Consider the following 14562-nt stretch of genomic DNA (forward strand, 5'->3'; position numbering starts at 1 on the left):
TAACCAACGTATTATTGTATGTTCCCCTAGGGAGACATCACAAAGACTAACTTAGAGCTTTACCACATGATCTGGAAGAGTATTTCCATGAGATACTGTTGAGGGAAAAGAATACGAGGCACAAAAGCAGGCATCCAAAAAACCCACCCAAAATTCTAGAACGTGCACCAGCACATGTTTGTGTTTCTGTGATGTTGCATCATATTGTAGGAGGTAAATGTGCGGGTTGTTAACTTAGGTTGGTTTTTAGGCAGCAAGAGAGAAGGAAAGCCTTTGTGTACAGGGACATGTGCAGACCTCAACCGAAGAAACAAAAATAAAACCTCTAAAAATTGGTGAATAATTACATTTATGATCCATAAACTCAAATATGTATTTGTATGAATATACAATAAAACTAAATGAAAATTAAATTTATAAAATGGGGCGCCTGGGTGGCTCAGTAGGTTGAGTGTTCGACTTCAGCTCAGGCCATGATCTCACAGTTAATGAGTTCGAGCTCCGCACTGGGCTCTGTGCTGACAGCTCAGAGACTAGAGTCTGCTTCGGATTCTGTGTCTCCCTCTCTGACCCTCCTCTGCCTGGGCTCTGTCTCTATCTCTCAAAACTAAATAAACATTAAAAAAATTTTTTAATAAAAAATAATAAATAAATTTATAAAATGCTCAAGACAGGATTGTTGAATGCCTTTCCACTTTCATCTCAATCTGAGTTTCAAGTTTTGTGATTTGAGCTGGATTTTTTTTTGTTTTCTTCCAGAAAGGCAAAGAAAAAAAGAAAGAAAGAAAGACAGACAGAAAGAAAGAAAGGAAGGAAGGAAGGAAGGCAGGAAGGCAGGAAGGAAGGAAGAAAGGAAGGAAGGAAGGAAGGAAAGAAGGGTCCTGCAGTCTTCCTTCTCTTTTTTCTTTGTCTCATAATTAAATTTAAATTAATAATAATTCTTATTATTTAGGAAAGTTATAGGATTCTGACGACGGTACTGAAGGAAACACCAGAAAATCTGTCCTAAAAATAAAGAATGAGAGCAAATGTTCACACATCGTTTGGCCATCCATTTCCTTCTGTGTAGGTCACTGTGGAACTCCGGCCAAATTATCCCTCACAAAGAGTTAATTTATATTACATATAGAGCATGAAATCAGAGAATAGTCAAGTTAAATTTAATGTTCCACATTAAATGCTAATTTCTCAATGGAAATATAAACTCAATAAATTATTTTTTTCAAATAAAGTTGTTACAGAATCATGATTCCAGAAAAATAAACGTTCCTAACACCTTTATTCTAAAGGGCCTGGGGGCAAGAAGAACAAGAGTCAAATTTTCACGTAATTTCCAAGCTCCAACATTGAGAGGAATAATAGATTTCATTTGGCAAAAAGCATATGCAGCAAAAATTTCAGTCAGCATAAATTATTTCAATGCAAGTTAAATATATTGACATTTGATTTTTTAAATTTTAATTATATATCTTTGCATGATTTATAAAGTTATCAAAAAAATTTCTTTCATCTAAGTGAAACCAGTGTGTTCTGTCAGTATGGAACAGAGTGCAGAGAATGTTGAAGAGTTCATTTTGAACTTTGACAGTACAAACACCAAAATAAGAATCCTCGAGTCAACATCACGAATTACATTCTCCCCTATCATTAAACAACAGGAAGCCCTGGTTTTAAGACACATTTGTGTCCCATTATGACCAAGAAGATCAACAGGTGGAATACAAAAATTAGAAATCTGAATCCATTACAACATGAAACGGAAATGAATAAGCAAATAAAAGAAACATACAGGTGAGGAAGACAAATCTAGACTTAGAGAAATAAGCAGCAGAAACCGGAATACAGTTAAGGCAGGTGAACTGTTCCAAAGTGAAGAATTTATTTAAATAAAAAACAAAGAATGTTTTAAAGAAATATGTTTCTGCATATATGTAGAGAAAAACAATTCAAGTCTTATCAAGTATGGTGAGTAGTAATTTCCAACATAAGTTAATCTAATTCAATTCTTTCAGAACAAGAATAACCACATAAAAATAAAATTTACCGGTGTGCCTGGGAGGCTCAGTCGGTTAAGCAGCCGGATTCGGCACAGGTCATGATCTCACCAATTTATGAGTTCAAGCCCCGCGTCAGGCCTGTGCTGACAGCTCAGAGCCTGGAGCCTACTTCAGATTCTATGTGTCCCTCACTCTGTGCCCCTCCCCCAATCATACTGCCTCTCTCAAAACTAAACACTAAAAAAAAAAATTTTTTTAATAAAATAAAATAAAGTAAAATTTACCTTTTCAGATTCACCATTGCCCAAGGAATCCCAGTAGGTGTGTTAAAGGCAGGAAGGAGTTTCTCAGCCAGCTGAACTGCTTTAATCTTGAATATCTGAGATCAAAACAACATAACAACATTAAAAAAAATTACAGCCATCCATTGATAAATTAAAGCCATTGTCATTTGCTGATCTCTCATGGGTCACATACTACACAGAAGTACAAAGAGAGAAACAGGCATCTCTTTGGTACCATGGAACATAGAGCAGTCAGAGAAAATGATGGGTTTATCAGGACTTGGCCCCACTGTAAGCCAAGGGAGATGTGTAGTTGAAAAAGGAGACTCTGTGGTCATTTTTATTTTCATTTCTTTTATTCTGAATGTGATAGACACTCAACACTCATTCAAATCTCCTTTTAAGAACACTTTCAAATAATGCAAAGGATGGAAAACTACATAACATTTCCCAGTCCACTCCACCTAAGGGTCAACCAACAGCATCAACATTGCCAAGCATACTTAAATATGCAGTATTTGGAAGGAAGAGGTAAGCAATCAGAGGCAGTGGCCTTGCAGGCACAGTGGTGAAGGCATCCGAGTCTTCCAGGGGCTCTAACAGACATCTGAATAACTGCTCCCTGTTATTAGAGGCCTGTGAGCAATCAAGGCCATGGAGCCGGTGCTCAATTAGATACACAGTATGTTTGGGCATTTCTCCCGCTGCATTATTCAGCTATGTTATAACAAAAATACCTGATGTCGTGGCTCTGCCAAAGATTCTGTTACCTGTAATGAAACACTAGGTAAAACAGATTCTGTTTTCTGCTACTATGAGTCCTGATGGATAAGAAGATGAGCACAAATCAATTACTCCACATGTTTAAGAGGCTCAACAATATTAAACTGACTCCTACAACAGTTAATTTATTTATAGAAAAACTTTTAAGTGTTCAATGTCCATTATGTGAAATCCCCCAGTTATTTTTACCAGAACAAATGGTAAGCAATGGGACAATGCTAAAACTTCCTACAAGGACTTAGGACCAGAAGAATAAAGCAGATAGAATGTGGCAAGATTACAAAGATCCTTAAAATAGAAGCGATGACACTTAAGTAACACAACTGATAACACAGAACCACTGTAGATTCTCGATAAGGGAAGTGATAATAGAATGCATGGGTACTTTTAATTGTTTTCTTTACTGAATTAAATTAGTAACGGAATACTCTTATAGCCTGTTTTCAAATTAGAATGAAAATATAGAAGTGAAGAGTTTAGGATGCCCAAGTGAGTTCCCAGCCCATTCAGGGTATAAGCAATGAATCTCTAGGACTTCTGTGCCTCACTCTCTCCCTCCTTTCTCTTTCAGAAACCCACTTTCAGCCCTACGAACCTTTTTTGTCATTCTCTGAGAATGCCAGTTATGCTTTGGTTTCAGTGTCTCTTCCTCGCTATTCCTTTCAACTAAATGCTCTTATAAAAAGATATTCTCATGGCTCTCTCTTATCTCCTTCAGGTCTCTATACAAAGGTTACCCCTGCACACATGCCCTGACCATCCGATTTGAAAGGAAAACACCTTTACCCTCTTCCATGCTCTATTTTTCTCCTTAGCGCTTACCAGTACAGTGCACGTGGCTGTACACATATGTGCACAAACACATGCTCTCACATACCTACCCTGTTCATTTCTGTTACCACCACAAGTAGAATGTAAGCCACAGACGGGCAGAAATGGTTTTATTCACTGTTTTATTCTCAGAACTTACAAGAGTGCCTAGGCCATAACAGGTACTCAACAAGTGTTGAATCAATCAATTTAGGAAGCCAAAAAGTACAGAGATTTATAATAAACAAGTAAACTATCTTCTTTCTCTTCCATACCACCCCAAATCCCCAAAATATCTGATGCTAACATGCAAAGATTTTAAGAACTTAAGATATTCTACAGAAATGTTGAGATGATGACAATGATGATAATGACAAACACATATTAAATGCAATCAATTCGCACAACACCTCAGGGGGATAAATACTGTTACTCCCATTTTAAAGATTAGGAAACTGAGCTTTAAAACAAATAATTTAATTTCCCAAGGTCATACAACTAGTAAACGGTAAGCCTGAATTTAAGCCCAGGCAGTCCAGCTCCAGAATCCATGTTCTTGTTTGACTATTTCACTGAATAGAGACACATACAGGTATCTAGATACTGACATCATGATGCAGACACAGATGAGGACAAAAGCCATTCCTACACCTTGCATTATTTAATCTTGCCTTTTATAGTCAATAATTAAATTCCTCCAAATACTTTACTAATTCACTGCATATCTGTTTGTCCTGTATCTTAGGCCCTCCCTTCTGAATGACAGTTTGGGCGGATATGAAATCTATGTTAGCGGTCTGAAGACATCACTGCACCATCTTCTGGCGTCTACTGCTCCTGAGCCTCTCCTGTGAGTAATCGGCCCTTCCTCTTGAGTAGCTTTTCATATTCCTCCTCACTCTTGGTATCTTTTCAAATGTTGACTTTCCATCATTTATCCCATTAAACTAATCTAAAATTCCTATTAAACATACTTTGAAAACTCTCACTCTGTATCTCTCTTTCTTAACCTCTTTTTCTTAATTTCTCTCTTTGACTTGTTAGATTGCCTTCTGGATGAATTTTCATCATCACCACGAACAGAAATGTCCTTAAGGACTAGACAAGTGTTCCTTAGGACCGAGTGAAGGTTACGACAAAACCATGGGTTAAAAGGTAAAAACAGTCACACGCACACCTCTCACTCAAAAAGAGCCTACAAATAGTATTTCCAAACTCACGATGAAATCCAAGATTTATGCTATTTACAAACTGACAAGTCAGCCTACCACATTTTCATGAATATCCAGAGTCGTGAATATCTCTGACTACTGGGTCAGAGGCAGAGAACTCTATTATTCACAGCAAAGTATCAGCCACAGATCTGAGGTAATCTACACTGGCTGAACCTGCCCCACCCTCACCCCCACCTAAATCTCACAGGCACAATCCAAAGGGTCCCTGACAGACTGCTGCACACACAGTGGACTGTGCTGCAGGAGAACACGGAGCCTGGAGAATCTCTTCTACGGTAAGTGAAAGCAAGCCTATTTGAGGAGATTAATTCCTCCCTGCAAGCACGGCCCTAATGACTCGGGTAAAGGGCAGTCCAGGCCTTGTGTCGGCAGTATTCCTGACCAAAGTGTGTGGGGACACTCGGGCGCTATGCTGTTTTGCCTTCCTACCCTTCGCATCAGCAGCAGCACAGCCCCTTGCTGCAACAGCGGAACCCGCTTTTCTCCAAGGCCTGCAGAACCGCCTCTTCACCCTCAGTACTCCCTGGAGACAGCAGTGGGAGCATCAACCTGCCAGCACACTTCCATCAGAGGTCTGGATTTCAGCTCTGCTAGTCCCCCCTTTACGGCTCCTAAGATTTAGTAACAAAAAGCTTTTCCCCATCCCCCCTCAGCCCTGGTCACCCTCCTGTAGCACAGTCTTTTTAATCTAGCACTTCCCTAGGTTTTTATGCCTAGTTAATAATTCTGGATATTAAATTCTCTCTATCCAAGTAACTGGCATTGTTTCTGTCTCTTATTTGGACCCTGGCTGATAAATACTTTGTTACTACTCTATTTGCTTACTTTAAGAACCAGGAAGATGAAAATTTCTAAAACTCATACACAGTTCCTGTATTCTGAACCAAAAACTCTGATACATTTCCATCCTTTTTTCTGTAAGGACACACAATAGTTAAGGAATTAGATTTCTATTCTATCTTTTCCTGCTACTAACGTAATAACCCAAGTACCTTTTCAATTTTACAAAACTGCCTAATTTATTGTATCCATTTCCTCTCTTCCCACTCACTCCTCATTCTATTTCAACATGGCTTCTGCCCTCATCATTTCACTGAAATGGATCTTGCTAACAATTAGCTGTACATTTCAGCACAGATCATTTTTTATTCATTATTGACCAGTTCCTCATTAAAATACTTTCTTCCCTTGTGTTCAGTCACCCCACAATCTGCTGGCCTCCTTCCGTGATTCATATGTCTCCTACCTGACCTTTTAATACTGTGTTCCTCCAGGTTTGATTCCAGGCCCCCTCTCCTCCTATCCTAAATTGTCTCCCAGAGCAGTTTCACTTGTGCTTGCTTTCAATTATCAGCTACATAGCCACTGATTCCCAAATTTATATTTCTCATCAAGACTTCTCTAATGAGCACCAGCTCCATTACATCTGCTCACTACTTATTCCCACTTAAATATAGCAAAGTCCCCTCACTCTCAAAATACTTAAATGAACTGATGACCTTCCGCTCATAATTTAATGCTCTTAAAATGCTCAATTTCTAGTAACTGTCCCTCCATAGGGCCAGACCCAAAGCCCTGAAACCTGAAAACAGACCCAACACCTCCTTCTGCCTCATCTTCCTCCCACACCCTGCACCCCTGCCCAATCCTTTGGAATCTGCCTCCCAAATCCCTTAAAATAATTTAACCTCTCATCTCTGTAACCCATCTGAGTCCAAGAAACTATTATTTCTTGCCCCGAATACCGCAATGGTTAACTAGCTAGAGGGACAAAACTCAAGTATGCACACACGCACACACCCCAAGCTGTAAATTACTTTTGTCATTTATATTCACAAGCATGTTTTTCCTAGATAAAATATATCAAGCTTACGTTCACAGCTGTACAGTATTCTACAGGAGATGTATTAATGATTTCAACCATTCCCCTCTAGATGAATATTTGGGTCTTTTCAAGTACTGGCTACTAAAAACACTACTGCAATAAATTATCTTTCCAAGTATTTCTTAACCATCCACATTGTTACTTTTAGATAATATATCCTTAGAAGTGGGATACCCTGTCAAAGAGAATGTTATATTTTAGATGTTTACTTGACACCACCAAATTATTTCCCAAAAAAGGTGTATCATTTACATTCCTTCCAGCAGCTTCTCACACATTTGTTAAAATTTAAACTATACACTTGAGAAACTTAACAGAAGACCATGGGGGAAGGTAAGGTAAAGAAATAGTTACAAACAGAGAGGGAGGGAGGCAAACCATCAAAGACTCTTAAATACAGAGAACAAACTGAAGGTGGGGGAGAGGGGATAGTGGGTGATGGGCACTGAGGAGGGCACTTGTTGGGATGAGCACTGGGTGTTGTATAAAGCCAATGTGACAAAAAATTATATTTAAAAAATTTAAACTATACATTTAATTACATCTCATACAATTAAAGTGAGTGTATTTTATTACAAGTAAATAAATAAATAAAATAATCTTTGGGCTGGGCCTTGAAGTTCTTTACCAGGCAGAGAATGTGGAAGAGTTAGAGTCTACCTTACACAGAAAATTATAGTAGAGGTCTATTAACATATAGGAAATAAACCCATGTGGTCTAAACACAGCTTCATGTATGCAGAATTGTGAGCTTCTCCTCTGTGGCTCCTTCCTGTCCTGGATTTCATGCCTAAATTTCTAGCTCCTAAGACAGATAGCTCCAAACTCTGTCTTCTGATTTGACAAACCAATAACCATAATCATGACTGGTTTTGGCCATAACTTTAAACATGTAAGAATGTGTACAGATATATAGATGAACTCACACATTTAATAGGAAAACGTTTGTGTATTTAAAAATGTTATCTGCGGGGGGGCACCTGGGTGGCTCAGTCAGGTAAGCATCTGACTTCGGCTCAGGTCGTGATCTCACAGTCTGTGGGTTTGAGCCCCGCATCGGGCTCTGTGCTGACAGCTCAGAGCCTGGAGCCTGCTTTGGATTCTGTATCTCCATCTCTCTCTCTCTTCCCATCCCTCACTGATGCTCTGTTTCTGTGTCGATAATAAAAAATAAATATTAAAAAAATTTTAATAAAAATAAAAAAATAAAAATGTTATCTGGGGCAGCAAAGCTTAGTGAATGTTTTGCCCAATTACCAGCACATCTATGGAGAAGGAAGAGGTCAAACTTTCAATGGAAATAGCAGCTATTCCTGGAGCAATATCAGGCTTTCCAAAAATAAAATGAGAATTAGTGCAGTAAATACAATAATGACTAATATTTAAACCAGGAAGTATCTGGGTCAAAAAGGGCTCTTCTATTTGTCTTAGAAAATATCCCTGAGCTTTATTCAGAAACAATCCTACACTATAGGTAACAGTACATCTGTGTTTTAGTGAAGATAGATTTTGTTGTTGTTGTTTATTTTCTTATTATCTGTAAGACATGGATTAAACTCCACATAACCATTTCTCTATTTTATCTGACAGATTTCAGATGCAGTTATCCACATAAATTATGTTATTATCTTACTAAGGGAGGGATACCATTTTGATAACCATTTAAAAAATGAGAAGAGACAATCCTGCAAAAGAAATGTCATATATTAGAGGCTAACATCAAGTAAACATAATAAATCATCAAGATTTTTTAAACTTGTGAATACTTAATATAAATAGCCTGTTCTGAGAAATAAAATGATAAAGATTCACATTTATTATATTAATAAATCAACAGGAAATTGGAACACTTTGTTAGATAACATGTAACCCTTATTTGGTTCCCTGTACCAGAAAATAGAACACAGGTAAAATGTTCTTTATTCTAGTTACATACTACCTTAATATAAGGGATGCATTTTGCCAGGTTATAAATTAATTTTCTGGCTTATGTAAGATGTAGGCATTTCCTTGGGCAGAAGACATGAATAGATACTTCTCCAAAGAGGAGATCCATAAGGCCAACAAACACATGAAATGATGCTCAGCATCACTTGTCATCAGGGAAATACAAATCAAAACCACACTGAGATACCACGTCACACCAGTCAGAGTGGCTAAAATGAACAAATCAGGAGACTATAGTGCTGGTGAGGATGTGGAGAAATGAGCACCCTCCTACACTGTTGGTGGGAATGTAAGCTGGTATAGCTGCTCTGGAAAACAGTGTGGAGGCTCCTCAAAAAATTAACAATAGAACTCCCCTATGACCCAGCAATAGCGCTGCTAGGGATTTACCCAAGGGATACAGAAGTGCTGATGCATAGGGGCACATGTACCCCAGTGTTCATAGCAGCACTTTCAATAATAGCCAAATCATGGAAAGAGCCTAAATGTCCATCACCTGATGAATGGATCAAGAAGATGTGGTTTATATATACAATGGAATATTGCATGGCAATGAGAAAGCATGAAATCTGGGCATTTGTAGCAACGTGGATGAAATTCGAGGGTGTTATGCTAAGTGAAGTAAGTCAGACAGAGAAGGACAGATACCATATGTTTGCACTCATATGTGGAACAGGAGAAATTTAACAGAGAACCATAAGGGAGGGGAAGGGGAAAAATAGTTGGGGAGAGGGAGGGAGGCAAACCATGAGAGAGTCTTGAATACTGAGAACAAACTGAGGGCTGATGGGGGAGGGTGGTAGGGGAAGGAGGGTGAGGAAGTACTGGGTGTTATATGGAAACCAACTTGAAATAAACTATAAAAGAAAAAAAAAGATGTAGGCATTTCTTGTATATCCAGTATTACAATAATGTCATATTCAGATTATTTTTCAATGTTTAATTCACTTTTAGCAGATCTGAAATTTACTGTTGCTTTTCCAGAATAGTTATGAATCATAGTTTTAGACATAAAATGATCAAGAAGAAAAGTATAAAAAGGTCAGTAAAATTCCACTGTATGAAAAAGTTAGAAAAGTAAAACCTGTTCATTTTATACGTACATGAGTAGACTATATCATAAATTAATTTATGATGTCTAGCTTTAAATAACTAAAAGGATTTCCCACCTCTTAGCAACACAGACTATTTGCCACTTGGGAGAACGTCAAAGGAGGAAGAAAAGTAAAGCAGTATTTACTGCATCAGGTAAGACGTTAGGTACTTTCATATAACTTAACCTTCACAGCAACTCTCAGGTGACCTCTCTCACATTTTCATAGATGAAAAACACTAAGTTACAGAGGTAAAGAGCTGGCCAAATGTCATCATGGAAAGGAGGCAGAGTAGGGCCTCAAGCCTCTGAGCTCCAAAGCATAGGTGCTTCTCTTCAAAATGTTTATTGGTGAAGTCTGATGCATAAAAACACAAAAAATGAAAAAAATGGTAACATCACATACTTTTTCAGGATGTTATCACTGTTTTTCTATGACATTAATAACCAAAACTGCAACATTTTGCTTCGACTTTCAGACTGGGAGTCTAACGTGAAATAGCCACGGCTGGCACTTTCTCTCATAAGCTGCTCATAATTAATTTTGAATCACATGCCTTTTGATAGTAAAACGAGTCAAAAGTGTCAACTACACCCCCAAAACTTAGTACATGGTCAGGTAAGCATGAAAGTATGAAAAAAAGTGCTCTCCTTTCTCAAAGACATCTTCTAATGTCTCATTTGGAAACAAATCTGAAACCGAAGGCATCAAAACAGTTCCATTGTCCTCCTCCTTGCATTATTTAGTATTTCAGTCCAGAAGCTCCCGAGGCCAGGGGCCTGCACCCACAAGGAATGCCTAGGGTGCACACAGCGCCAGCCTGGAGAGGCGCTCAGACCACGAGGAAAGGGAAGCCAGCCAAGCAAAGGGGAGTCAAATCCTGGAGGGGTCCGTGTGAGGAAGGTGCACTGAACAAGCAGCGGCCTGGGGAAGGCAGCAAAGTGGTTTCGTACAGCAGCCCGGAGCACGTGGGTTCATACGTGAGAAGTGACAGTAGGCAGGTGGCACACTATCAGAAGGGGGAGTGAGAACTCTGAAAAGGCAGAAAGCCAGAATGAACCTTATGGTGCTGGGCTGAAATCAGAGCTATTAGTGTGAGTTCATGGCTGCCAATATTTGAAGATCAAAACAGAAAAGAGTATGGACAGAAACGCTAGTAAGCACAGAGTAACCACAGTCATGCCTGGGGGGAGGCAGGGTAGGGTGGAGAGAGACCCCTTCTGAGGCGAGGCACACAGGAAATGCCTAGAGTGGAAAGCAGAGCCAGCTCACTAAGGACCCTTCCCGCCTGGGCCCACTCTAAATGCAGGGGATGTCAGAGGAATCTGAAGCTAGTGGCATTCTGTGGCCAATCTCAGCAACGAAAAATCAAAATCGAGTTCAATCCCAGACCAAACTGACCAAACTCCCAACACTAACGACACAGGCATGCTGCTCCAGGCATGAATATTGCTAACCTTAGTCTCTACTGTCCCGTACGTGGTATTTGACATTCAATCAAAAATTATGAAATACCTTAGGAAAGCAAGAAAAAATAACCCACTTTCTAGTGACAAAGCAAGTGACAAACCAAGGTTGGTGAGGTTCAAACGACCTGAGAATTTAAAACGACTATGATGACCACGTTAAAAGACCTAGTTAGAGTGTAAGGTAGCAAGCATAAACACAATGAGGGCCTGTAGCAGAGAAACAGAAATAATAAGCCAAATGAAATACTAAAAATAAGTTTTTTAAATGTTTGTTTACATTTGAGAGAGACAGTGTGAGCAGGGGAGGGGCAGAGAGAGAGGGAGACACAGAATCTGAAGCAGGCTCCAGGCTCTGAGCTAGTTGTCAGCACAGAGCCCAACATAGGGCTTGAACTCACAAACTGAGAGATCATGACCTGAGCCAAAGTCAGACACTCAACCGACAGAGCCACACAGGAGCCACTCTAGGAATAATTTTTTTTAAATCAAAGTAACATAGATGCAGAAAGCCTTCAAGAGGCTCAAAAGTAGATTTAATGGAGCAGAGGGGGGGAAAAATCAGTGAATTTGAAAATAGGTCTATAAAGATTACCCAAACTGGAACACAAGGGATAAAAAAGCAGTGGGTGGGGTAAAAAAGAATACCGATTTCGAGAGCTATGAGACAATTTCAAAGAGTTTAATGTATGTGTAACTGGAATTCCAGAAGAGGCAGAAAAAATATTTTAAAAGATAATGAATAAGGTATCACACCACACATCTAAGAAGCTCAGAGAACCGCAAGATAAAGAAGTTCTGCCCGCCGCTACAAGAAAAGAAAAGTAGAACACTTAGATTCTTCATACAAAATAAAATATGAACAGATTATCTTAAAGCCAAAGCAGCAGGGGAAAGACATTATACATATAGAGGAACAAAGATTTAAAGCCGACTTCTCATCACAAACTGTGCAAACTCTAAATGCTAATACAGTGACATCTTTAGAGCGCTGAAAGGAAATATAGTCAACCCAAATTCCATACACAAAGAAAATATCTTTCAAAACTGAAGAAATAAAGACTCTGCAATCAGCAGATGTACAAGGTAAAAAAGGTTAAAGGAAGCTCTTCACACAAAAGGACTATATACCAGACAGAAAGCTGAACCTACAGAGAAATAAAGGCCAACAAAAATGACTGAAAGATAAAAAGGCATTTTTTATTAGGCAGAAAAAAAGAAAAGAGGAATGAGGAACAGATGGAACAAACAGAACACAACTAACAATGTGATAGATTTTAATGCAACTGTATTAATAGTTACACTGAATGTACATAGTCTAAACAGAGAAATTAAGAACAGACTGTCAAAGCTTTCTACAGGAAAACCAACTTTAGATATAAAAACATACAAGATAAAAGATTAACCATGCAAACATTATATAATATGAAGCCAGAGTGACTGTATCAGTATCAGAGGAACTAGATTTGAGAATATGACCAAGGATAAAAAGAAAAATCATAAAACAAGAAAAGGATATATAACAATCATAAAGGAGGCACGTACCTAAGAATAAGCCTCAAAAATACATAAAGTAAAAACTGGTAGGCCTGAAAGGAGAAACAGGCCAAACCCATAATTATACTTGGAGGTTTCAAGACTCCTCACCTAGTATTTGACAGACCAAGTAGACACAAAATTAGTAAAATTACAGAAGATCTGAGCAACACTATTATCTACCTTGACTTAGTTGATATTTTAACAGAACCATAAGAGAATACACATTCTTTTCATGAATACATTCTTTTTAAAACAGGCCATATTCTGACCCATATTCACTATCTGCAAAAATTAAACTAGAGATTAAGCATCCAACTCTTGATCTCAGCTCAGGTCTTGATTTCAGGGTCCTGAGTTCAAGCCCCATGTTGGGCTTTGCCCTGGGGGTGAAGCTTACTTAAAATCAAACAAAAAACAACCCAAAAAACTGAACTAGAAATGATTGAAAGGCATATGGAAAACCTGGAATATTTGAAAATTGTAAAATATACTTCTGAATAACTCCAGAATTAAAGAGAAAGAAAAAAATTAGAAAATATTGATATACTTTTGAAAATATATCAAAATTCAGAGGACACAGCTAAAGAAGGGCTGAGAAGCAAATTTATAGCTGTTTATATTTTTTATTTATTTTTTAATGTTTGGTTTTTTTTTTAATTTTTTTTTTTGAGACAGAGACAGAGCATGAGCAGGGGAGGGGCAGAAAAAGAGTGAGACACAGAATCTGAAGCAGACTCCAGGCTCTGAGCTGTCAGCCCAACATGGGGCTCAAACTCACACAGTGTGAGATTATAACCTGAGCCAAGCTCCAAATCTAAGAAAGTGGAAAAGAAAAAGAAAAAAAAAAAAAGGAGCAAATAAACCACAAAGTAAGCAGAAGAAAGAAGAATAAAAGCAGAAATAGCACAAAAATAGAGAAAAATCACTAAAACCAAAATCAAATTCTTTGAAAAGATCATTATTAATGTACCTGTATCCAGACAGACAAAAAGAAAGAGATGAAACAGAAGACACTACTAATGAACCCACAGATATGAAAATAATAATAAAGGAATATTACAAACAACTTTATATCCACAGTTTACACAACTGAGAGGAAATAGGCAAATTCCCTGAAACACATAAAGCACAAAAACTACAAAAGCCACTTGAGAAGCAAATAACCTGAATAGTACTATATCTACCAAAGAAATAGAACAGCTTTAAAACTTAAGTGAAAGAACAAAAACAAAAAACTCCAACCACATGGCTTCAGAAGGGTATTCTCCTAAACAATTAAAGAAGAAATAATATCAATTATACACTAACTTCTCCAGAAGAAGAAGAGGAAACACTTTTCAAACTGTATTAGGAAATCAGCATTACTCTTCATATAAAACACACACACATGAAGATATTAAAACTGCATATAAATATCCCACATGAATATAAATGCAAAAAATTCTCAACACTGTATTATCAAATTAATTCTAGCAATATATAAAGAGATAATACACCATGACCATTTTGGGGTTTCTTTCCA

General features: G+C 38.0%; 1 protein-coding gene across 3 annotated transcripts in view; it reads right to left on the bottom strand.

Annotated features, from left to right (window-relative positions):
- Positions 1–14562, bottom strand: part of MAN1A2 (mannosidase alpha class 1A member 2) — a 164396-nt gene that overhangs the window by 91055 nt on the left and 58779 nt on the right. For all 3 annotated transcript variants that reach the window (XM_029946784.1, XM_029946781.1, XM_029946783.1), the window contains one exon: positions 2282–2376. In XM_029946784.1, coding sequence (XP_029802644.1) covers positions 2282–2376 — 95 coding nt within the window. The remainder of the gene's footprint in view (positions 1–2281; positions 2377–14562) is intronic.

This window comes from Suricata suricatta, chromosome 8, assembly GCF_006229205.1.
Source record: "Suricata suricatta isolate VVHF042 chromosome 8, meerkat_22Aug2017_6uvM2_HiC, whole genome shotgun sequence".
In the NCBI taxonomy this organism is placed as follows: domain Eukaryota; kingdom Metazoa; phylum Chordata; class Mammalia; order Carnivora; family Herpestidae; genus Suricata; species Suricata suricatta.